Source organism: Dunckerocampus dactyliophorus, chromosome 14, assembly GCF_027744805.1.
Source record: "Dunckerocampus dactyliophorus isolate RoL2022-P2 chromosome 14, RoL_Ddac_1.1, whole genome shotgun sequence".
In the NCBI taxonomy this organism is placed as follows: domain Eukaryota; kingdom Metazoa; phylum Chordata; class Actinopteri; order Syngnathiformes; family Syngnathidae; genus Dunckerocampus; species Dunckerocampus dactyliophorus.
This window is the reverse complement of record NC_072832.1, coordinates 8619804-8645319: the sequence shown is the minus strand read 5'-3', so window position 1 is coordinate 8645319 and position 25516 is coordinate 8619804. Positions and strand designations below refer to the sequence as shown.

The window sequence follows — 25516 nt, the reverse complement described above, 5'->3', positions numbered from 1 at the left end:
ATGCTCTTGCGCTGTTCCAACGATCCCCTCAAGACCGGGGCACATCTTGTATATAATAATTGGCATCAAATGGTGTGAGATACAATAAAGGCGGGGAGCAACACAAAGTGGTGGCAGTTGAAGATGACTATAATTGCATGCAATTTTTTCTGGATTGCAGCTGTCTTTCTTTAGATGCTGATACTATGCTAAAATACAAAGTTTACCTGATGTAAAAAAAAGACAACAAATAATTTCACGTTATATAGTGAATTATAAATAAACAGTATAAACAATTACACAGAAGTGTCAAAAGAAGGCTGTGTTAGTGTTGCATATCCATCTTTTTGGGTAGCAGTCTATCAGCACTGACAATATTTACTCGCTCTTTCTGGCAAATTACTCTAAACCTGTCATATTGGGAAAGCATTGCTATGGTTACCCTATCGAGTTTCCTTTGGAAGTAGGCCTGGGTCTGATTTTGCCTTTTCAAAATGCCCTGTGGTGAAGCCATTTTTTGTTGATTTGGATGGATGCATGTTTGCCGTAATTGGCATGCTGGACCTTGAAATTCTTTTCATCTGAAAATTTGGGGTCAAAATTCCTTCCGCTTGTCTAGCAACTTTTTCTTCTGGCTAAATAATTACTGGACCCTGTTCAATAATCTCAATTTGAGAACTTTTGGGTCTTTTTCTGATGTGGAATTTCAAGTGTCAGGCGATAGAACAAACCAACTATTTTGAAGACTGCTTTTAGCATCAAAGTGTACCTTTGAATGGTTGGGCTGTCGTCTTGAGTTTGTCAAGATTGAAGAAAAAAGGAGTTGGATGAGGTGGTGATGCCGCCGCCTCTTTCTTTGTGCCACTACGAGATGGGTGAGGTTTGGTGAAGAGCTACAATAAAAACAAACTGGGTGAGGTTTGGTGAAGAGCTACAATAAAAACAAACAAGGGAGTCATTTTCTATGCCGCTTATCCTCACTTGGGTTGCGGACAAACAAGGGATTATTTTTCTTTTTTGAAAAGATCAGTTTTCTTCTTTTACGGTCATGAGCTCTGAGTAGTGACCGAAAGGACAAGATCGTGGGTACAAGCAGCCGAAATGAGTTTTCTCCGTAGAGTGGCTCGCCTCTCCCTTAGAGATAAGATGAGAAGCACTGCCATCCGGGAGAAACTCGGAGTAGAACCGCTGCTCCTGTGCATTGAGAGGAGCCAGATGAGGTGGCTTGGGCATCTGGTCAGGATACCTCCCGGACGCCTCCCTGGGGAGGTGTTCAGGGCACGTCCGACGTTCAAGGCATCAGGGAAGACCTAGGACACGGTGGAGAGACTATGTCTCTCAACTGGCCTGGGAATGTCTCGGGATCTGCCAGGAGGAGTTGGACAAAGTGACCGAGGAGAGGGAAGTCTGTGATTCCCTGCTTAGGCTACTGCGCCCATGACCCGACTTCGGATAAGCGGTAGAAGATAGATGGATGGATGGATAAAAGATAAATTAGGTTGAAAAATATTTGATTTGTTACCTGCTTAGGAATCTGACCAAAGTTGCTGACATATCCCAAGATTGTGCTCGTGATGAGTGGGTCCTTGGCATCCTGACGGCCTCTCTGGGCATAAAAGTAAGGATGGAAGGTGTTGACGCTTTCGACGGCAGCGGGGCCTTGTTGACGGTACCCAAAAATCAGGTCAATCCACAAGTGGAGGTGTGAACTCACGTAGTCGCTTTCCAAGGCCTGTGATGAAAGGACAGTCACCGGTTAACTATGAAACAACGCAGACAGATGCAGTGGCTTGTTATAACAGCGATACCAAAGCCAACATTCAAAGTTTTATTACGAGACTTGAGCACCACAACAAACTTCTTTTAACATGCATAAGCAATCAAATTAAACAGGTACTGTATGATTTCCTCAAAAAGTCAATTTAAAAGTCAGACGCTGCAGAGTTGTGTTATGAGCTTGCCACCAAACTGGCATTAAAGAATGATTTGTGCAGAATTAGCCAGAGATTGGTTTTGAAGAGTTAATAAGAAAAAAAGGACATAATGCCCTGCTGTGCGCTTGCAACTATTCTTAATAATCCCACCCTCGAGTAACCAAAAAAAACTCATAACAAGGATGTATTGCCTTGATTTAATTTGTGTATGAAAGGGAAAAAAAATGTTAAAAGTTACTAATTTTATGAGAATGGTGGGCAGTAGTTGAGTAGATTGTGCAGTGATAAAAGTTGAGATGCCCCCGGGATGGAGAAAACAGAGACTCAAGTGCAAAATGATCCAATAAGCTCACACAAGGGAAGAGCTGAGAAAAGAGAGAGAGAGTTCATAGACAAGATGCATTGTGGGAAAATAAAGGCCTGCCTTGAGTTGTGCTGAATAGGCTTGTTGTCCTACAGACACGTTTTCATTGATAAGCAAGAAAAGTGGCTATTATATGTGAAAACAGAGAATACAACAATAAAGTGTGTGCTGTGAAAAAGACCTCTATTACACTGTATATTAGGCGTCAAGATAAGGCAACTCAGTGCAACCAGTACAATTACTATTCCTATCCATTATAAGAGGGACCACTCTCTTACAGTTGATGGTTGTTTCATATTGCAAAACAGCATACTGTCTGGAATGAAAAGCATTAATAGCGCTTATGGGAAAGCGCATAATTTAATTAGTGTTCGAAAGCCTCAGTGAGTGTAAGGTCACTGACCTCACGTTGGATTCTAATGAACTCCTGAGGGTCGTCTTTCGCCCATGGCGGCAGTTCCACGTCTCCAAGAGCGGTTCCGTCCGCCATGCAGCCTAAAGACAGAAGTGCAGACAAGGACAACTAATCAGTGTCAACAATGACAGTACAGACACTTTTTCAACATGTTTGTCACTGACTACAACACTGACAGTCTGTATCATGTTATGCCAACCACTGCAAAGAGCTGCATTACAAGAAGCGATGAATAATACAGTAGAAACAAAATTACAGTCAGTATTGCAACAACACCTCACTGTTTCTTGCCAAATCTTTTAAAATGACATCAAACCACCATGGTTCACTAAATGCCATGTTTCATGTTTACGAGAATCAAGCCCAAGAAAAGTATTTTGAATCAAGCTGGACTATACAGCCATTCTGCTGTAATAATGGACTTGTGCATCACGGTTTTAAACAGCAGGTTGAAAAAAAAGTGAAATTACCACTCTCAGTTTAGGACACTTTTTAAACTAAGAAAGACAGAAGACAAAACAGAAGAATAGCTTGTTGACAGTGAAAAAGGGATTTAATAAACATGAAGGTTAAATTAGTCTTTTAAGGGGATTTCACACTTGTCATGTTTGGTTCGGTTAACTCTTGTGTCATTACTTTGCAAGTACGATTAATTTGGTCAAGTGCGAACGCGATCATTCGAATCCTGATGTGCACTAGAGAGATGGCCTTGGTGCGCTTGCAAGTGAACTCTAGTGTGGTTCTTTCACTTGAGCTCAAATGCGAACGTTACATGGACCAAAGACGCAGATCAGTGTTAAACTGACAGCAAAAACCATGCAGAAATAACAGACATATGAGAAAATTTGTTGGGAAAAACTGCGCCTCTGCTACGCTCTCTGCCTCTGTGTGTGTGACAACTCTCTTTAAAAGTAGATTTTAGAGCCTTTTTTTGAAATCCAAGCTAGTAAAAAATAACAGAATACAAAAATAACATAAGTATTCTAACCAAGAGAGGGCATTTCGTTTTGTAATATTTGAATTATGCCACGTCATGAAAGCTGTCCAATCAAGTCCTAACTTTAAGCATGCTGTGTGTTCTTTACTGACTTTGGTCCCATGTACCAAAAGACCAGTGTGAACACAAAGTGAACTGCACAAAAGGTGTGCACCACCTATCTTTTCTTTTTTGGTCCGGACCAGAAAACAAAATTACAAGTGTGAACGCAGATTAGGTTAATTTAAAGATGTAAAGATATACAAATTTTGAAGGCCGACCCAGCTGGATGTGGTTGGCATTAAGTAGGAAGTCCGGCAGGTAGAAAAACTCAGGAATCAGCTCTCTGACGTCACTCATGTTGTCTCGGGAGGCAGACTCCCACTCTTTGTTTACACTATAAAACATCCGCTCCGGGATATCAAATCCGCCCTAGGAAAAAAGGAGAGATACAGATATTGTGAAAAAGTGATGTAATGTTTCATTGATGCAGTAGTCAGAGCAGCGAACCACACAAGGAAGCATTTCATCCTTCCATAAACTCCTATAATCTGTGATGAAAATCTCATGAGAGACGATGTAATTTAGAATAAAACAATTATTGCAATGAATGAAAATAGCTTATATATTGATAAACCTGGTTAAAGATGTAAATCCGTTTATGGATATTACAACACTGCGCTTCAGCAGACAAAAAGGCACAATAATTCACCAGACTAACATCTTTATTGCTTTATTCTGACTATCAAATATGCATGCCTTTTCATTATAATCAATTGGAATCTGTACTGGAAATCTGCAACAACAATGGCTATCTGTACAGGCTGCTTTTAGATGCTTCCTGCAATTATTTGCATACATATTGAAATCGCACTATAATATGTTTTCAAAGCAAGAAAAATAGTGAAATGGGTGCCACAAGTCGCAGCGTAATATGATCATATTGTAGTAGGAAACATATACTATTATTGTTTAATTCTCCCCTCACCTAAAATAAGGTGACTGTGGTTGCTTCACAGTGGTTCTACTATTATAATTCGCAAGCATTTGTGTGGGCCTGTCTGTGTTTACTAACTTATTGGGAGCTGGCATTTATTCATTACATTTATTCTGCATCTAGTTGATTTTAATTTCAATCATTCTAATCACTCATAAAGAGCTTGTCCATACCTTGAGAAATTGTTTCATATTAGTGGGGTTACAGTTGGTTTAAGTACAAAGAAGGCAGTCGGTTCTACTTGAATTATGAAAAATAATGAGGTAAATTGATTTAGCTGATGATCTACAGTGCACTGAATGAAAGATGAAAGTTGTTCATACTCGCTACTTAGTGGGGTGAATATCAATACATTTTGTTTCACCTGCAGTGCCTGAAAGGTGTGAGAAAATGGTTCCATGCGAACAAGGAAAGAGGCCACAATGATGGCTGAGGAGTAGTGAGTACAGTAGTGGCATCGTGCTGACAAATCTCCTAAAAGAATTTTAAAAAAGAAATACAGTTAGACCTGAAAACACATAAGTGAGAAGAAACAGGAAAATAGGCTGCTTGATAGATACCTTCACTCCCACTGTTCTCCACTTCTTCATATCTCTGGATAAACATCTGCTTTCTTTTCTCCGTCTGAGCGCCCATTGGTTTTGACAGATCACGGAAGGTTGCAGGATTTGACAGGTCCAGTGTCTGTTCAGGTGAGGAGCACACTAATTTTTCATTGGAAGTTTAACTTAATACTTTGAGGGTAAGTACAGTATCTCACTAAAGTGAATACAACCCTCATATTTCAGTAACCATTAATAGTGTAGAAATTAAGCTTTAGGGTGCTCAGGGCATAGACTGTGTCGCAGTATAGATTTACTGTACGATACTTTGAAAATGACACAACATCCACAACACTCACACAAGCGTAACAAGATAATTGTGCCTTGCCTACAGTCAAGCATGGTGGTTGTTGCATCATGGTCTGGGGCTGACTGAAGTGTGGCCGGCACTGTAGAGCTGTGGTTCACTGAGGAAAGCATGGATTCATCACCAGCCCTGTGATGTAATCACGAAGGAGTGAAAGATGATTCCAGCTTCAACCTGTGCAGCTCTTGTAATACTATGCCCAAAAATGATTAAGGCAGTGCTAAGTAACAATGGTGCTCACACTAAATATTGACAAAATTTGGACATGTTCACTGTGACGTGTACTCACTTGTTGCCAGTTATTTAGACAATAACTGACTTATTTTTAGAGCACAGTAAATCTATACTGTTTTCCAAGCTGTACGTTGGCTCCTCTAAGTTATATCCAATATTAATTTCTATAGTATTAAAGTATTTGTCTAATAAAATGCTTGCTGAAATGTGAGGAGTGTACTGTACTCACTTTTGTGAATCTAGAAGCTATACTACCTCTGACTTGTAGTCAGCTAGGACCCAGGGAAAAATTGGATACTGCATGAGGTCATTGTATGTTCTCCCAGCAACAGTATTCAGATGCATCAAGTATTCAAAATTGCTGATCTCCCCTTTCTGCAGGAAGACGAAAATGTACACAAAGGGGATGAACACATAACAAAACAACCTCAGATGAATATGACTATGGTACATTTGAAAACATTACTTAACTACAGTAAAACAATCGTACACAATAAAATTACTTTTCTTGTCTGACAGCAGTAATACAGTAATAGCATCTCCAATTTGAAAGACTGGAAGAGACATGGTCACATTCATCAACACTGTTGCATTTTTTATTTGCTATTTTTTTAGTATTTTAAGCATGATTACTTAAGCCAAACACCAAGCAGACAAACAACTCTAAAGCAAATACAGTTCAACTAATAACACAACAGTTGATGTGGAGTCACTTATTTCTTACCTGCCATTTAACAAGGGCTGTCTTCTCAACCACATGCGTCTTCCTGATGTACATGGGGAGGAAAAAAACACCTTGAATTTTTTTTGTGCTTGCTCTGTTGCCAAGCACCTGATGTTGTATTGTAACATAACAGAAGTGACCCAGCAGAATTGACTGAGTAATTCATGAGACTTTTTTCTGACAGACATTGAAGTATTTCTAAAGCAACTGTAAATAGTGGCAAAAAGACAAAACAGAACACATAAATATGAAACCCCCATATAACTTTAAACGTTTTTGGTTTTTGATTACAACTGTGTTTGGTGCATTTGGATGCTGCTGTGTGTTTTCCCCCATCAGCAAAACAGTAAAAAACAACAAAAACAAAATATCTATCTATCTATCTATCTATCTATCTATATATATATATATATTTACTTACATATATATTTACATTTACATATATATATATATATATATATATATATATATATTTACTTACATATATATTTACATTTACATATATATATATTTACAATTAGATATACAGTACATATATATACATATACATATATATATATATATATCCACATATGTATGTAAAGAAAAAAACTACTTACATGACAACTTTGTTACTTACTTTTTTGCTCTTTTTTATGTTTTAGAATGTGCTATGGGCTACTTTAAAAAAAACATTTATTAAAGTGCTAATATGGATGGGTGAACTTTACTAAATAGTTGTCAATACGCCGTAAAATTATTCCACATTGCCCATATTGCAGATGACGATTAATCCATGGTCACTCGCTTACATCCCTGTGAATTCTTCATCTTTCGTTGTCATTATTGGTGATGGAGCTCCGGAACCGACGCAGTTGAATAAGGCTTCGTTGGCAGAGGTCCATGCTATTGTTTATGTAATAACACATACGTCAGAAAGCGGCCATCATCTTGAATATGGCGTCAAGCGGCCCACTAATGTACAGTTGTACGTCCTGACAATTTGCTAGCCGTTTTAAGACCATGAGTTAATGCTCGTATAATTCGGCCGAAATCCCGACTTGATAGCACGAAAACGGCGATAAAATTGAAACTTTAACTGGAGTGAATTCTGGAACTGTCATCGGCGTTTGTCTGTACGTGACCGCGTTCGATGACGACATACCTTGATGACGTCAGACGTAACCAGTCTGTGGACACATCATTGCGTCTGTGGATGGAAAATGTCCTAAAAATATAAAAGTGTGTATGTGTTTTTTTACCCTAATATCTGCCATAGACTCCAGTGGAACCACAGAGGAGAAGGAATAAGGCCACACAAATCAATAAGGGGTGGGCAGGCGCAAGTGACAATCTTTTGTTTCTTAAAAGCAACGGCAAACTGCATAGAAGCGATGGCGCATGGTAATGCAAGCCACTAGTGTAGCATATCATTTCAATCCAGTGAGACGTTTATATTGGAATTTAGTTTACATTTAATTGCTTAGTGTTATATTGCAGATTTAGTTAAATACCTATATATTTAAGTGATCACTGACAGTTTTTAATTATTTCCATTACATCCACAATGATAAGCACACGTCTGGCTAGACAACACATCTGTGCTCCATTCCTAAAGTAATTTAGTCAAACATTTAAGTTGTTTGATTTAAATTAGAAGAGCATTCATTTGCTGCTGAAATCTCCTTCCCCCTCTGCGGGCCAGTAACATGACAATAAGTGCTGCTGCCAAGGACCCCCACGTTGCTAAGTAACAATGCCAAACAAAAGGAAACTTGCATTTGTAGTGTGCAGGACAGGAAATGTTCCATTCCCGAGCTTTCCTCTCAACTTGGAGGAGTACCATCAGCAGGTAGAGAAAAGTGTGATCATCCGAAGGTGTTAAATGTTGTCTTGCTATGCCTTAACATTATGGTACTTGTGTGTTTCTTTTTGTGGAACAGAAGCTGATGCGGTTGGTGTGCTGTTAATACGGAAGACAATCGTGTCACTTTGTTAACGGCAATACAACAATATGGTGAGTAAATAGATTCACTTCTATTAGAAATAGTGGAGAAGAATAAGGCCTACTACATGAAATCAAGTCCAATACCCTGTGACCAAATTATTTTGTAAACCCACACTAAATCAATCATTGCATTTGGCCCAGTATGTGTTATCTAATTGCAGGCAATAATTTCATGCAATAGTTTTCTATAGGAGGTTATAATAGGAACAAGCACCAGTAGATAGCCCCTCTCATCCTGAGGATGATGAATGAGGCGAGAGAGGGCCTTGGGGTGCATACGCAAACAGACACACACACCTTGCTATCCTAGACAGGGAGGGGTGGTAAGAGCGACGCCTTCATCGCACTCCCAACACTACATAAACTATCATTTATCAAAGTCCTGATTTGACTCTTCATTCATGTGTACATGTACTTTGTACAGTAAAGCCATGTATGTCATTACACTTGAATGCCCTAACCACCCCAAACAAACACACGCACCTTCATTTCCTGGCCAAACAACAGCGAACGGTGACGGAGCATCAGCACTCATTTGTTTTTGCTGTATTACCCAGTGTCGCCTCCCTGCTATTGTTCCTCAGCATTAGCCTTAATTAGAGAGCCGTGCTCTTAAATGCCCCCGTGGGCAACACCGGGTGAGCGCGCACTAGTTCAAACATAACACTGCCGCACACTTGCGCACGCAACCACACATACACAACACTCAAGCTCTTAATTCCTCAGAGAGCCTGCTTTCCTCATTGCCCCAGGCCATACATGAGCCTTTTATGTGTGTGAATAAATTAGAACCTTAAACCCCCTTTCACACGGCCTATAAAAGCTGGCATTTGCCCACCTTTTTTGCGTGTAATGGGGGACAAAGCCGTCCCAAGCATATTCCACATTCGAAGGTAGTATCAGAGCCATAACCGGGGGAACGGCACTTGTGTGAGGGATTGGTGCGTTCAGTTTCACACTTGATCTGTTGTGTTGAATGGAATTGTTGCTGTTCGACAAGTATTTCATATCACGAGGGCTGACACTGACTCGCATCTAATTATCTGATTGCGGAATGTTCTGTTGCTATGTGAAAGCTCATGCAATTACAACAATATACCACTTCTCTGTGTTCTGTGTAAAAGGCAACGGTGGATATTCATTCATTTTATATACCACTTGTCCTCACTAGGGTCACAGGGGTATGCTGGGGTCTATCCCAGCTGACTTTGGGCGAGACGCGGGGTACACCTTGGACTTGTCACCAGCCAATCCAGGGCACATATAGACAAACAACCATTCACATTCACATTCATACCTAAGCACAATTTTGAGTCGCCAATTAACCTAACTTGCATGTTTTTGGAATGTGTCGAGGAAACCGGAGTACCCGGAGAAAACCAACGTCCAGCTGAGATTCAAACCCAGATCTTCCTGATCTCCGGACTGTGTGGCCAACATGCTAACTACAAGGCCACCGTGCAAGATATTTGTCTCAAAGAAGCGTTACACATTTATGAAAAACAGCAACATAGAAAAATGGTGCACACATTTGTAATGTGGGAATTCTGCAATGCCAGGACAGGGGTGTGAAGTTGACCACCCTTACTTCTCCTGCCCTGTTGTGCTGAAAGCCATTGTTGCTGTCCGACAAGTACTTTCTACATCACACCAAATGCTGGCACTGGTGTTGTCTTCTCCGATTATATCTGATTGTGGGATGCCAGGTCGCTGTGTAAAAGCGCACACAGCTGTAGCAATAGAAGAAGAAAAAGACGGATTTCTGTTAGGGCTCTGATGAGGCAATTTGGTGGGATCTCTGTGTGAGTGTCTAATCATAACGACACACATAAACCCACACAACAAACATGTTTATTGTAAAATCAGTATGATAATGTGAAGCTGGATTGTGAAATAAATTATGTGGTCAATCCCTGTGTGTCGTAGCACCATGCCCAAAAGGAAAGGAGCAACGGGGACAAAGGTGACCCTCAAGGATGCTAAGAAGGCCTTACGGATGAAACCCGACGGGTGGCGAAGACTCACTCTTAGCAACATGGGCATAACCATCTTCCCCCAGTGTCTCCTCAAATTGACTAACATGGATGAGTTAGATCTCAGTCGGAATGAGATAAGAAAACTCCCAGAAGGCATTGGGAAGCTGTCGTCCCTCAGATGGCTGGACCTGCACAGCAATAAGCTGGAGTCTGTACCCGAGTCCATCGGTCAACTCGTGGGCTTGACCTATCTCAACCTCTGCAACAATCATCTAACCTCGGCAGGTTTACCCTCAACGCTGGCCTCCCTTACCAAGTTGAAAAGTCTAAATCTGGGATTGAACAAGCTGGATGCCCTGCTTCCCACTATGGTCTCCCTAGAGAGTCTCCAAGAGTTAGACCTATTTGATAACCTCTTCACCAGTCTACCAGAGTTTGTCAAAGCGCTAGGAAATCTGACTGAAGTGAACATACAAAGAAACCCCTTGCTAAAACTTGTGGAGGATGGTGAGGAGATGGAAACTGAAAAGTCAGATGAGGAGGACAATGTGTTCCTCGTTCACGAGAGCAGACTATGTAGTATGTGCTTTAAAATATGTAAAGACCCGGGAGGAAAACATTTGAACGTAGATTGTGTGAGGGAAAAGTTGGTGGAGAAAAGGTCTTATTCAGGACTGATAACACCAAACTCTGTGGCCGCAGTCAATCAAGATGTATGGAGAGTCAGAAGCTAGAACGTAATTTTTATTTTTATTTTTTCCACTTTCGGCTTTTCCCTGTCAGTGGTCGCCAACGCCAGTAAACGCCAGTTAATCACATGAATGGTTTTGGCTTAGTTTTTACACCTTCCTGATGCAACCCAGGCTGGGAATCAAACCCATTTCCAGTGCCATGAAAAGCAGAGGTGTACCATTACGCCACCAGGGATCCAGAACGTAATCTCAAGAACGTAATTGATGTATCTCACACTCTAGCTAAGGAATAAAACAAGAATTAAAACTGTCTAGTGACATTAGATGATACCTACCTGGCGTTAGCGATGACATCAGCAACACCTCTGCCTTTTAATGACGAAACCACCTTGCATAACCTGCAATAGGCAGATCTGAGGTCAGATCACTGTCAGTAGTTTCTATATTTAGGGAAATATTACTATACCTTTTATATGCAGAGACGTGGTCTTTATTTATGAACACCAAGAAGGCTGAGTAACCGTTTTTCATGAAGACCTCAATGGCATTGTCCTAGGCCATAGAGAACAGACCTTTATATAAAACTAACAACTTGAAAGGTATTTTAAAAAGGTGCTGTCCCTCTTCGTCCCTCTTTCCAAAAAAAAATAAGAACACCACCACCGGCTAGCATATATGTATTGTTACGTATATATATATTATTATATATATATAAATATATATTTTGTTGTAATTCAACATTAAACTTAAAATTTTGTTTGGCCTGAATTAAAATGACTGACGCTCATGGCTTTCTCTCAGCGCTGTCTCACTTACACATACACGTCTGTAATTTTGTGGTGGTTATGACAGGCCATACGTTCAATGATAGCAAACGTAGCTAAACTTTGCCACATCGTTAGATTATGATTAGTTGACAACAAACATGACTAATGCATGTGCATGTGTGTGTTACGTGGGGCGTTTGTCTTGCAATGTTGAAACAGGATGAAGGGGGAATATATCGCTGGCAAGCACATTAGAAACTTTGCGCCCCCCATGCAGTACCTAACCCAAGCAGGCAGCACCTTTAAGAGACAACTAACAACTGCACACCAATGCAAGTTTTGCATGTGAAAACTACAAATTTAAAGCACCACAACGAAAAAGAGCATACTTTTTGAAAAGGCTTATTTCGTTTGTAATAAAAAAAACAAAACAACACAATGTAGGGCGTTTAACCTCAAGCAAGAACCGCATAAAACGGGCCTCCTTAATGTCGTCATAGAGCCAGTGTCTGCAACTGGATGTGGACTCCTTACTCAGCATGCTCGAAATGAAGGAATCCCTCACACTACGGAAGGAAAAGAGAGAGAGAAATGCTGAAACACCTGAAAAGGCCTGCTTGTTGTACAAAACACGTAGCTGTACCTGCTGGGGTGGTGCTTCCTGCAGCAAACATCTCCTGTCGGACTCAAAGTGAATCCTTGGCACAGGAGCAGACCCTCTTTGGTGAACAGCAGCACCCCTTCTGTCACTTTCAGGCCACTCACCAACACAACACACATCTTAGCATTAACCTAATCAGGAGACACATTCAAAACACAGCGTAACATTGCATATTCGCTCAACACAAGCATCTCAGGCCTTACTTGATTGATCATTTTAATCACATAAACTAATCATTATTAAAAGAAACCGATGTGCACTTCATTATAGGAGTTGATTGATGGGGAGGAGTAGCCCCGTCCCCCTTTCCAGCATCTTCATTCAGCACCAAAATGACCCACATGCTGCTTTCAGGGCTGGTTGGCAGGAATGCTAACTGCATAGTGTTAATGTGTGTAATTCTATTGTCTCCCCCCTTCATTTCACAGTGAGTGTGCACACCTGGCTGACCCCCTGTGGTTCCCCCTCTGGGACACATTGCCCAAAAACCATATGTGGCCCCAACATAGCCGCAGGCCCCTCACAATTTATACTAATCAAATAAGACTCCCTACCCCCAGATAGAAGAGTCACACTTGTGAAGGAAGAGGAGGTCTTGCCTGGCCATTATTAGGAGAATTAATCACTGTCACATACACAATAGGCAACCTGCTAAATGATCAGAACCTCATGTCTGAATGCGCACAAACGTACGTGCTGTGATGAATTGTGGCACGTGAACGCGTTTAAGAGGCAAAGTGAGTCTCAGCTACATGGCACAACGTTTTAACCCATGCTTATATTAAATGGCAATTTCCATCAGTGAGCACAAGCCGCCATCTGGTCGATTGGCCCTAACAATGACTAGATTTCAGGAAAACTAGTTAGAATTATTATCATCAACGACTAAATACATAACAATAAACTTGCTTCTTTATCTCCGTATTGTGCACTGGACAGATACGCATTATCAGTCTGAGAGATTTAGCTGCTGATGGGAGGAAAGAGAGAAAAGGGGGGCCTTTATTGACTGAGAGCCTAATGTCAGACCATTGATTTCTCCCCACACACATTACTGTCATAATCACACTATTGGCGCTGGAAAGCTAATTATGCGTGGGTCTGCTTTTGTGTGTTACTGTCCGCACTGTGTGTGTGTTAGTCTACACTGCGTGCCGGTGTGTGTACTGTATATGTGTGTGTTTGTGTGTGTGTGTGTGCATTTCTCAAAGTTAATGACTGTGTTCATTTCACAGGATGCTCAGCAGGACTCACACACTTGAACCACTGCAAGCCAAGTGCGCAGATCACACACTTACTAAGCAGATATAAGACAGCTTGCATCACCTCCTACTGTTTTTATTAATACATCTGTCAGAAACATTAAAAGCCGCAGCTGGTTGCCTGAGCAAAGAGAATCCCTGTCAACATGCGCCGGAAGAGCTGAGCTGGGCCTCGGCATTAAAGCCTTAAACTAATGAGGAAAGATTAAATCCTGATAGCAGATTGAGCTATTGGAGTCTACATCAGATAATTCTGATTGTGAATTTGCCCGGCAGACTACTAACAGGCTCTCGTGCCACACTACCTCCTCTCCAGGATGCAGCTCCTGCAGGATGATGCGTATGTCAGTGCATGTCTGCGTGTGGCAGCAAAACTCAGGGGTGAAGGGGTTGAGTGGATCTTCACTGGCAGCAGGTGGCTCATTCAAAACAGGAAAGAAGGTCAGCTGCTCACACGCCTGTCCTCCATCTTCATGCTCCTCTTTCGCCTTGGCGCCAACTTCGCATAGAATCTTTGACTCTGGATCAAATGGGAAAAAAATGTTGAACTACAGTATGATGACTTTGAAACACAATCAGCGGATACATCTTTTTTTTTTTTTTACCTGTGTCAGCTTCTGTACCATTGTTGCTCTCTGCTGACGTAACCAACCTCAAACTCAGAGACAGGTCTCCTAGCACCTTTAAAAATAAATTTCATCACATTATTAAAGCAGGTGATAGGTGATAGTAGTATTGCTCTGAGAACATATTCCTGTTCTGTCCATTACTTCTTCAAAGGGTGAATAGTTTGGCTTTATTTTAGTTTTATTATTAGTGTTCAACTTAGCCTTACATTCATACGACATTTAAGAATGTTAAAATGTGATTTAAAACATTACCTGTAGACGTAATAAATGTTTTCTGAAAAATTGCTTTTTTTCCCCCCTAATTAGAAAAATGGATTGTGTTCAACTTTGGATTTCTGCTGTACATTACCAAAGACGACCACAATGTACTCTCATTGTCATCTTCTGTTTTTCTCGTATAAATTGCCAGAAAGCACAATTTGAGTATAGTTACTCTACAGTCCTCGAAGTCGGTAAATGATCATGCTCCATATAAAACTGTGGCCTGAGTTCTGTACACAAAAAAATCTCTGCAGCAAACACAGTAGACAAACAAATAAATCCAAAGTATCCCTTTGGGTTATCATGCAGGGATTGCACTCTCCAATTATTACTGTACCCGTCTGGATAGTCTCAGTTCCTTTCTGCGTATGCGTAGTCTGGTCCGATTGGGTCCTTCAGCAGCATCTTGCACCCAGTCACAGCTCAGCAGCACACCAGGGCTCGGCCCAAACACGGCTCTCTCTCTCAGAAGCTCTGCCTCCATATGCAGCCACTGGGAGTTGACCCGATCCCACTCACTGGCTCGTGACTGGGCCGCAGGAAAAAGACAAAATGACATGGATGACAAAGTCAAATACATTGCACTGTTATTTCAGAACATTCATTCATTCATTCATTTTCTGTGCCGCTTATCCTCACTAGGGTCGCAGAGGTATGCTGGAGCCTAGCCCAGCTGACTTTGGGTGAGAGGCGGGGTACACCCTGAACTGGTCACCAGTCAATCGCAGGGCACATATAGAGAAACAACCATTCACGCTCACTTTAATACCTATGGACAATTTAGAGTCGCCAATTAACCTAACATGCATGTTTTTGGACATTTGGGAGGAAACTGGAGTACACGGAGAAAACCCACGGGGAGAACATGCAAACTCTACACAGGGATGCCCAATGGAGATTCAAATCCAGATCTTCCAGATCTCCTGACTGTGTGGCCAACATGCTAACCACTCGGCCACCGTGCAGCTAATATATTTGAAAATTTATACTGGAGAATAGTATTTCTATTCAAACCTGTAAGTGATTTGTCCTCATATTCTCAAACATCCTGTAAGCCCTTTGTCGGTGTGACTCCATATAGGAGAGGAACTCCTGCAAAAAGACAACAGTAGGCCAAATGATGCAAATGCAAAACAGCAGCGCAATCATTCTTCCTTTCATGCACACACACAAACACACACACAGATGACATATTCATATTGTTATTTCCTCATGCAATTACAACACATTCATACAATTACATTGGCTCTAAATTGCATTCACGGGGGCCAAATAAGCTACTGGCTACAGTCTTACAATAACCCCTGTCTGAGAATGTAATCCTTTGTTGTGTGTGATCTAATTAACATAAACATTAATATCACCGAGCCCACCACAGTAGGGGGCAAGGTAAATGTGCGTGTGTCGATTAAAAGACAAAAGAAAAAAATAACAAGCGGAGCCATGTTGACACTGCAGGATGCTCGTGTTGAGCAGACACACAGGGATCATATTCTGACTGTTAACTGCTTCATTAAGCCCATCATCACAGCAGTGCTCGCTGAGAGACGAGTGAAACAACATGTGTCCATCCTCACTGCTGACCCAGGGCAGCCATTTAACCCAAGGAATGAACAACACAGTAACTCTTTTATATCCAGTCTTATTTACAGATGGTAATTCTGCGTTTTGGGGTGTAATCTTGTGCCGTAAACGAGTTGTAGAACGTCTTGTGATTTATAAAAAGATGCAAAAGAAGCAACAATTACACTAATTTCAAAATAATCGTGTGAGTTGACGATCAAGTTTTGATTTGACGAGCACACTGGAGAATGAAAATGATTTTTCCAAATGACAGTTGAGAAGTTGTTTAGTGAAAGAAAGGCGGGCGCAACGCGAAGGGAGGACTATCAAAATAATACAGCCAGAGAGGAGAGTAATAATGAAGTTTGCATACTAGAGCCGTGGCGTGACAGATAAACAGCAAGTCATCTTGCAATTTCATTCCTTCAATTGGACAAACATAAGTAATATATAGCATTAATTACCCCATTTAGCAGATAGGAGACTGATTGGCTTTTAAATGCTGCATTAAATACATAACTCATCTCTTCCCGCCGCAATTAACATCAGACCATCACTCTCATTTTCATTTTAATGACTTACCAACAATACGCCACCTTTGATGATAAGGCAACATAATGTCAACTTCATTCTGGGCTGGTAGGGAATGTGTAATGAACTTAACGTGATCATTAGTGCTGTTAATTATCTTCGTAATATGAGGACACAGATATGATTATGAAAACGGCATTTGCTGATGAAATAATTATTTGGAAGACTTGCACAGAAGCTTGACTTTACACTGCCTATTACTCTCTATATTTCCACTCAATACCTACAGAAGGCTTTAGGATTGCTTTTTATTCAATATACTGTATGTTAATATCTGCTCAGTGCTCTGCAGAGCTGCATTACTGTGGATCCCCCAACGCATTTCTCACTAGCCAAATAAAGGCCACAAGTTGATGATCCAGAAATTAATTATTGTCTCACTCGGTTCTTTGGCCGGCCGTAAAGATGATCTGTCTATTTGTTTTGAACAAATCTCCATGCTCTGTGTGACGTGCTTGAGCAAAGTGCAGGAGACAGAGAGAGCTCTCTTCTGCTTCTTCTCACGTGGAAAAACAATTCATCACCCTCACTGATAGTCTGTCACAGAATGATATGATAAAGAATAACATCAAATGAATAATGTTTTCATCAGATTGCAACCACTATAATTGCCAACCCAATTTCGGCAGGCAGGAGTTGTGCACACGCACACACACACCCACACACACACACACACACACACACACACACACACACACACACACACACACACACACACAAGCGCACGCTTAGCAGGGTTGGGACAGACACAGACGCGGTAATTTCATGCCTGTGTGCCTGAGTAATATGTCCCCGCTCCCTGCTCCAGATGGCCTCGACGTCTTAAGCGTTGTGGGGGAACTAATGATATGGGCCTTGTGTTTCGGGGGGAAAAACAACAATAAACGCGTCTTTAACCTTCAGCAGCAAACAGCAGCAAGTGTTTTCATGGATGGGACGAGCTGATATCAATTACTAAGCCCACTCAGGGGCGATCAGCTGTGATCATCCAAATCCACTAAAAAAATAAAAATAAAAAAAATACTCCCACAGGGCTGGAAAGTCCACAGCACAAACACAGCATTGACTTTGGAATGAGTGTTGGTTTGTTGGCATGGTGTCCTGGGATGAATAGCACACATTAAATGAGATGATGTGAGTGCATACCTCCACTGTCACGCTCTCCTTGTCCTGTTTCCCCAGAGCTGAGCGAACAGCACTGCTGATCACGTCAAACTTCTTGAGAGAGCTGCTGGCCGTTCCGTGCTTCTGATTCTCTGTAAGGCACAATAAGGCACACTGATATGTGAAATGTCAAGGGCAAAAAGTAAAAGTGCTTGCATCTCTTTTGCTTTGCAACAGGCTGCAGCATCCACGATTACGGAAGGGGAAGGACAGCCTGTTCTTCCTTCCAGATGCCGTCTGAGAATATATATTCCATATATCACACTGTATCACATCTTTCCTTATTGTACCATATTATATCATACCTTATTTTACCGTATTAATGGCACTGTTATTTTATACAGTTTTATTGCACAGTGGAACCTTTTTTACAGGCAGTGATTGACTTCCAAGTTGATACTAATATCCCACTGGAAATAATGAGAGTAATTTAAAACCTAGTAAAGTCAATTGTTCCAGGCTCAAATTGTTCTTTATTAACTGCACAGGGAAAATTAAAAGTAACATTTTAACCTTCACTGTCATACCAAGGTAAACATTGTATTAAAAAATTAAATAAAACCAAAAAATGAAGCCAAACTGCTCACTCTTCTCTTGAAAGACATCCAACAGGCAACTGAACCTAATCTTTTAATTATGAGCACAAATCAGAGCTGACCTGAGTGCAGCAGCCATGCTTTGTGTGCAGTCTCCTCCCACAGTGGGCTGATGTCAGTCATGCTCACAGGTGCCCTCTCTGCGATGTGGCTGGCTGAGATCTCTATCTTGTACACTTCTTCTAGGGTTTGCTGCCGCTCCATCATGACCTTTGACCAGCAGGCCTTTGCTAAGGATACCACTTCTTTGTCATCTGAAACACAAATGCCTATATAGCATCCAAAAGCCTCCCAAGCCAAAAAAAAGTGCAAATAAAAAAGTAAAAAAAAAGGTTAACATACCTGTGAAAATTTCTGCCCTAGAGTCAACATCTGCTTTGTGTCGGGCTTTGGTAGAAAATAGGTGGGTTGAAAGTTTCCTGTTTGGCACTTTTTGAGCTCCCCGCCAAAATCCTTCAGGGTAGCTTCATAAAAAATATTTTGACATTTAAATTAAATATGGTTACAACTGTGCGATTATCATAAATGCTCCAATCAACGCCTCTATTCAAATAAATTAAGTCTCCTATCATTGCTGGATGCATGCTCGACAAAAGTAAACAACCATCGGGGTCTCTAATTAGTACCGAGTAAAAAATAAAAACATCGGCATTAACAATCTTTGGATGTAGGCACCATCCTGATGTTTTTTTTTTAAATTTAACTCCACAAGATGGCAGTCGCTTCATTAGAAGTAACATGAGTAATCAGCATCCAGTAGCTTTATCTTCCTCAGTGTGCGCTTTAAAATGTTGGTTGCGTTACTCAGTTCTTGGTGTGAAACGTGGTGCATGTTATGTGGTGAAAGAGAGCTACGTTTTCCTTTCCACATTCTCATGGGCTTTTTCATGCAGTCCACATGACAACCTCTCTCCAGTTACTGCCTACTTCCAATTAATGCCCTGTCGTCCTTGCAGTTTCGGTAAATAAACACCCCAGCTATAATTGGAGCATTTCTGATGTGTGTCTCTACTCTTGTGTTCACTGTTACCTGCCAGATCCAATCAATAAGAGACAATGAAGAAGGCATGTGATGAAGTTCACATTGGAATTGTACGTCGCCATGAGAACATCCCAGCGATCATTGAGGGTTTGGAAAGTCCGTATGATGCCTTCCATCTCAGCTTGGGAATGTCGGGGTTGAGACAGGAAGTAAAGCAAAACTTTATTGGCGCAGGAGTAGAGGGCTGACACCGTCTTCTCTTTGTGAGTGTGGCCTCTTTCCAGGGCCTATAAGCAGAGTAGACAGACATAGTACATGTCAGAATGAACTATTAGAGGAACTTACTCTTCTTAATGAAGTTATTTACATCTAAAGCCTGTACATGTAATGCACATTTATTTTTCTGCTTCACTGTGCTGCTCTTAGCGTGCTGAACACAGCATGACATGGTCAGTCCAGAGGAGAGTGTTTATGTAAAGAGCGTGAGCATGGGTGTGCTCATCTCACCACTACAATCTGATCTGCGAGGAAGTTGAGCAAACTCTCAGAGGCCCCCAGGAATGTTCCGTTGTAAAGTGTTTGAACCAGAACCTTGCTGAAGAGCACCACATTCTCCATCAACATGCAAGTCTGGCCTGCAGGGGTCTGCCCTCTGGAGCCTTAAATATACAGCACATTATATGAGAAGTTTTTACACTTTGATACAAGTGTTTAATATTTACCTTGTGAGAAGAGATGAGTACTGTTGTCCTTGTCATTGCAGAGCCTGTGGATGATGTCCATGATGAGCTCCAGCCACTCAGTCTGGAAACGCTGCCTCTGTTCCAACGATGCCGCATCTGGGCAAAACTATAATATATACAGGGATTATTACACTTTACAACTTCCTGCAACATGGAACTGAAAAATACTCAACACCGCCATTCTACTTTTATTTTTTTCTCCTCTAATTATTGAATTACTGCCACTGCACTTCCTCATTCATTCAGTAACTTAGCAGTAACTGGATCAACAATACTCTTGTAGCATGTAGTAAGAAAAGTGAGCGCAAACATATGGACATTTAGGTGTGAGCTTTCAAAAATAATTGCATTTTTCATGTGTGGACATTTACCTCAATCAGTAACACTAGAGGGTGTGTGTTGCTGCTGTCACACACATTAAAAAGAATGTTCATCACCAGAATACGAATGAAGTCGTATATTGGCTTCCTTGCTGATTGATTCTTCAACACATCCTTTTCATTTATTCTGCAAGGCTCATTCTGGTCCTAAAAAGAAGGTCACAATCAGCAAATAAAGACAAGACATGTCAGAAACATCACAAAAATGAAAGTAATATAATGCACAAACCTCTACACCGCACCAGGGGAAGACAACAGCAGCGAGGGTGTGAAGGAACTCTGTGGAGACCCACAGTGGGTCGCGGGGTCGAAGGTTATGCAGTAGGCAAAAGAACTGCATCACACTTACAAGGAGTGGCGACTCCCTTGATGCATCAGTGCCCGGCCTATGCTATGGTCAAAAGAGGTTGTCATTGATTCAATGCGTATAACAATTATTATTACAACAAATATAAATAGTGGGAAACTTTTAATGTTTTTACTTGAGTGATGATGACTTTGACTAGTTCCAGTAGTATTGTTGCAGCCTCTACACAGAGTTGTTGGGCAGAGGCATCTGCTTGGCTGTCAATCAAGCACTGGAGAGAGTCATCCAAGTTCACCTGCAGATTACGTGTGAGAAGATTATGAACATATTCGTAAATATTCATAAAATTAAGGAACTGCAAAATAGCCACCTCTTTGTCCAGAGACTGGCTGATCTTCCTGCCCAGCAGCAGAGCAGCCAACGCTTCATAGACCTGAGGGAGCTGACAGTGTCTGAGCAGAAGACCTCGGAGAACATCAAAGCCAGGGCATGCTACACTGGAGCATTCATATGACCAAGAGTGACCCCGAAGATTGTCTATAAAGGCAGAAGAGAAACAGTAAAGTTAATTTGGGGTCAGATGTTTCCCTCTCCAATTCATACAATGCACAGTTCATAGGGCACCATCGTGCTTGGTTTGGATGGAGAGCACAGAATTCAGGCAGACACTAAGGAAATACTAAAATAACAGCACTAACTTGAGTCACTACAGCGGTCTTAAAAACACAATGTTGGAATCAAAGAGAAACATCGCCATCTGTTGGGTAAGGTTGAGCACTGCTAGGGTTGAAAAATTCAATTTTTCAGTTGGTACGTACCATTGGAAATTCACTGGAACTTAATTAATATATACACTCCTACAGGGACTATACTGGAAATGGAATCATTGAGAATTAGTCAAAAGTCTTGTTTTTGTTGTTAACAGAAATGCATTAAACCAAAAATAAAAACTTTGTCATTTTAAACATTAATTATTGTTAATCCAAATAAGACATTCTTCCATATTTACAAAACTACTCAACTAACTTCCCAAATTTCTGTACATTTCCCAGCAGTTCCCTGCCCCTTTGCAGCCCGAGACAGTACTCCAGCTGGGAGTAATTATTAAACCCATGTTTACCCATGATGGCAAAAGGCTCCTCCATGCCATCTATGAGGCTTCCAGGGAGCACAGTCTCCCTGAATCTGCATTGTTGTGTGGGACTGGACAGAAAGTGCGTGAGCAGGACGAGTCCCAGTTTCAAAGTAGAAGAATGAAGGTGCGGTTTCAGGAAGAGCAGGAACCAATCACTGCCCAGAACATCAAAGACAGGATTCTGCTGACTGGAGGGACATGACAGCTCTCGTTAACACTACTTCCATGACATCATGGAACACATTTTCTTTCCATTTTGATTTTGGTTTATCAAAACAAGCAACCACATGTAACCCACTCTTTGATCAGAAGGCTGTCTGAGGCAAGGATGTCACAAAGAACAAGTAGCAGCTGGTTGCGGATGAGAATGAGGCTGGCAGAACTCTGAGCTAAGAGGACATCGGTTAGAAGTGTGGGTCATTACAAGTACAGGAGAAATACATCACAGATGCAATCTTGTGTTTTCCTTTTACCATTTTTTTCTTGGGAAAGTTCACAGTCTGACATGCCATGGCTTTCAGTGGTGTTGCGTAGAGGAGGGAGTGTGTAGACCAAAAAGAGGCCAAGTCTGTCAAAATAGAAGAACAATATTCACACAGTCATTCACTTTGTACCATTTATTTTATTTATTTACTTTTACTTCATTTGCATTGCTTTTTGTGGTAATTTAGCCAATAAAAGACACTTGATGTTTGAATTGAGTGGTTTTAAAAACACCATCTGCCTTTACAAAGATAATGCTCAGGTTTTATTGACGCTATCAGAGGGGAACAAGCTAATTACCTGCACACCTGCAAATACGGTGGATGCTTAATTGTGAATATGCCGATATTCACAATTAAGCTTTCGCGTGCGTACCTGCAAATTCGCAGATTTTTGGTAAAAAAAAAAAGTCTAACTCTAAATTGGTAATAATTCATAACAATTATATAAATAATTATATACCAATAATCCATAAATGGACAGCATAATACAGTGCACCACAACATACATGTAAAACGTAACGACGTGACGTCAGTTCAAGATGGCACTGCCCTGTGTGGCTTCGATAGCACTTAGCACTAGCTTCAACAGTGAACTGAACACAAGTTAATATACGATTGTACGTCATTATTGTAATTAAAAACGACATGCAGTGTGCGTTATGTGGCAGCGTACCACTGCCAGCGCTTGCACTTTAGAGGGAGATGGCCACATAGCAGACGGGAGCGTGGTTGTAGCCTAGTCTGACGACCAGGCAAAAAGCTTGATCATGTCTCTGACTCGATCTGTTCTATCGCTCAAGTTTCGTTATCATTCATTCGTGGAGAGCATCTACAGTATACATTTTACAATTTAAAATGTGTTCAATAAGGGTGTGACACATATTTAAGGCTTAAACCAGGATTGTGCTTCTATGCATTCATCTTATTAGCTTCCTTTGTCTCAATTGAACAATTGCAATTGAAGAGAGACGGGAGGGTTTTGGAGCTGATTCTAATCTAACAACAACAGTCACAATTGCAACAGGAGGAGGAGCAAACCAGTGTCATAAAAGGTAGCGCCTCGATGCAGCATCATAATCCAGGCTTTATTAGAGTGCAAAAATAGACATTTTATGGGCATCTCAATTACACGTGTTTATGTGCTGTTCATGGATGCTGACAAAACTTAACCCACACGAATAGTAGGGATCTACACTAAATTGAAACAATTATGGCAAAATTATATGCTTAATTGTTGAAAAATGCGTATTTTCAGATAGTACCTGCTTATATCCAGAGCAGTGAAGTGACTTTTCAGCAGACGCGTGATGACACAAGTAATAAGCTTGACCCTTTGACAGGTCACTGAAGGGTCACAAAGTTCAAACAGTAGACTTTGCAGCAGGCCCATTCGGTGCATGACCACTGCAATACTGCTGTCATTGCTAAGGACAGAGAGAGAACATCTGTCAAAATAATTTATTGAGAGGGACTCTTATGTAGATAAGTCCATCACTTGTCCAGTCAGGCGCTTCCCTGTCATTGATTCGCAACACATCTATGTTGTATTTTCCCATGATACAGGAATGTGATATTCATGACAGGCCTATGAAAATGTTGACAGAACGGATGATAAAGCTCGCTGTCAATCCTGAACAACAGACTCTTTATTTCAGTGTCCAAAGTTGCATAACTTGTCATGTGAACAGCTAATACATTCGATTTAAGCAATGTTGCTTGGTAATGTGCTGAGTGAGAGTGAAGACTACCTTGGGGACTTCAAGATCTCAGCAAAGTGGTTCAGAATTGAGAGATCCAGATTTTCGGAAGTGTTCTTCCACAACTAAAAAAGATGACAAAGTCAATTTAATGAACCGAAAATATTTCTGAGCCCAATAGAACTACTATCTTTAGCTTTGTACCTCAAGATCCAACAGAAGAACCTCGAAAGCGGCTGTACTCTGCAGACAATCTGAACCAGAGCTTAGCTCCATGGAACTCGTGAGGTGCAGAATCAGTTGAAAAGTTCTGTGGCTGATGAGAGAGCTCTTCATTTTCAACAAGAAAGCTAGCACCTGCAAAGAGAGCAATATTATTACTAAAACACATCATGGATCTTTCTGTTTTTGAGACTTGATATTTGAAACATACTTTGTATCCATTGATGCGCTTCATTTCCTGCTGCATGGCAGAATTAGTCTCCAGTACGGAGTGGAGAACCTTGACCGCTGCATACAAGGAGGTGTCGTCTGCTGCCATTGCAATTAGACTGAGAACAACTGCAGGCCCGCCAAGGTACAGGAAACCATCAGCAGCACTTCTGGGGATAAATGTGCGGACACCTGCAAGGAAAAGGCCACGAGTATCTACAAAATAACTGCAGGAAATATTATAGCTAAATAAATCATATATAACACTGACCATAATTTCCAACCAGGGCTGCTCCAATGGTCCGGGCTGTCCCACTCAGGTGCTGGCTGATGTTGTGAGCCAGGAACACTGGAGTAGACTGGTCTCGAGAGGTTATCCCCAGCTGGAATTAGACGATTAGGACGACTTAAATATACCTCAGTATCACAGGAGTATTAAAGAGTTCCAGCCGAACCTCTTTAGCAATCAGTCTGCAGTCCACTTCATTGTACTTCTCTCTAATCTCCACAACAGTAGTTAATGTGGAAACTGCTGGGTTGATGCCAAATGTGATCCTCTCCTCAGGAACCAACCGGAGAGGGACAGACTCCACTTCTGGATTGTGATCTGTGAATAAATAAGGGAAAACAATTCAGGCTACCTCCATCACCAGATAAAACACATACCCCAAAAA

General features: G+C 41.2%; 2 protein-coding genes across 7 annotated transcripts in view; one reads left to right on the top strand and one right to left on the bottom strand.

The window, feature by feature from the left end:
* wdfy4 (WDFY family member 4) overlaps positions 1–25516 on the bottom strand; it is a 44728-nt gene that overhangs the window by 3811 nt on the left and 15401 nt on the right. For 4 of the 6 annotated variants that reach the window (XM_054799232.1, XM_054799231.1, XM_054799233.1 and 1 more), the window contains 35 exons: positions 25298–25449; positions 25114–25225; positions 24844–25034; positions 24615–24767; positions 24462–24535; positions 23976–24137; positions 22702–22796; positions 22527–22617; positions 22214–22416; positions 21464–21630; positions 21269–21388; positions 21016–21177; positions 20778–20933; positions 20386–20512; positions 20171–20322; positions 19712–19950; positions 19024–19145; positions 18744–18935; positions 18068–18177; positions 15782–15859; positions 15105–15296; positions 14483–14558; positions 14183–14397; positions 12598–12746; positions 12409–12520; positions 11654–11739; positions 11523–11585; positions 6533–6575; positions 6064–6183; positions 5226–5349; positions 5030–5139; positions 3950–4100; positions 2681–2772; positions 1502–1711; positions 749–872 (listed from right to left, as the gene is read on the bottom strand). In XM_054799232.1, coding sequence (XP_054655207.1) covers positions 749–872; positions 1502–1711; positions 2681–2772; positions 3950–4100; positions 5030–5139; positions 5226–5349; positions 6064–6183; positions 6533–6575; positions 11523–11585; positions 11654–11739; positions 12409–12520; positions 12598–12746; positions 14183–14397; positions 14483–14558; positions 15105–15296; positions 15782–15859; positions 18068–18177; positions 18744–18935; positions 19024–19145; positions 19712–19950; positions 20171–20322; positions 20386–20512; positions 20778–20933; positions 21016–21177; positions 21269–21388; positions 21464–21630; positions 22214–22416; positions 22527–22617; positions 22702–22796; positions 23976–24137; positions 24462–24535; positions 24615–24767; positions 24844–25034; positions 25114–25225; positions 25298–25449 — 4725 coding nt within the window. Of the gene's footprint in view, positions 1–748; positions 873–1501; positions 1712–2680; positions 2773–3949; positions 4101–5029; positions 5140–5225; positions 5350–5679; positions 5704–6037; positions 6184–6532; positions 6576–11522; positions 11586–11653; positions 11740–12408; positions 12521–12597; positions 12747–14182; positions 14398–14482; positions 14559–15104; positions 15297–15781; positions 15860–18067; positions 18178–18743; positions 18936–19023; positions 19146–19711; positions 19951–20170; positions 20323–20385; positions 20513–20777; positions 20934–21015; positions 21178–21268; positions 21389–21463; positions 21631–22213; positions 22417–22526; positions 22618–22701; positions 22797–23975; positions 24138–24461; positions 24536–24614; positions 24768–24843; positions 25035–25113; positions 25226–25297; positions 25450–25516 lie in introns of those variants that run through there. The other 2 variants (XM_054799235.1, XM_054799236.1) reach the window with 2 other exon arrangements.
* lrrc18a (leucine rich repeat containing 18a) lies at positions 8490–11650 on the top strand. Its single transcript, XM_054799237.1, has 2 exons — positions 8490–8528; positions 10446–11650. The coding sequence occupies exon 2, from the start codon at positions 10450–10452 to the stop codon at positions 11227–11229; it is 780 nt and encodes a 259-aa protein (XP_054655212.1). The 5' UTR covers positions 8490–8528; positions 10446–10449; the 3' UTR covers positions 11230–11650.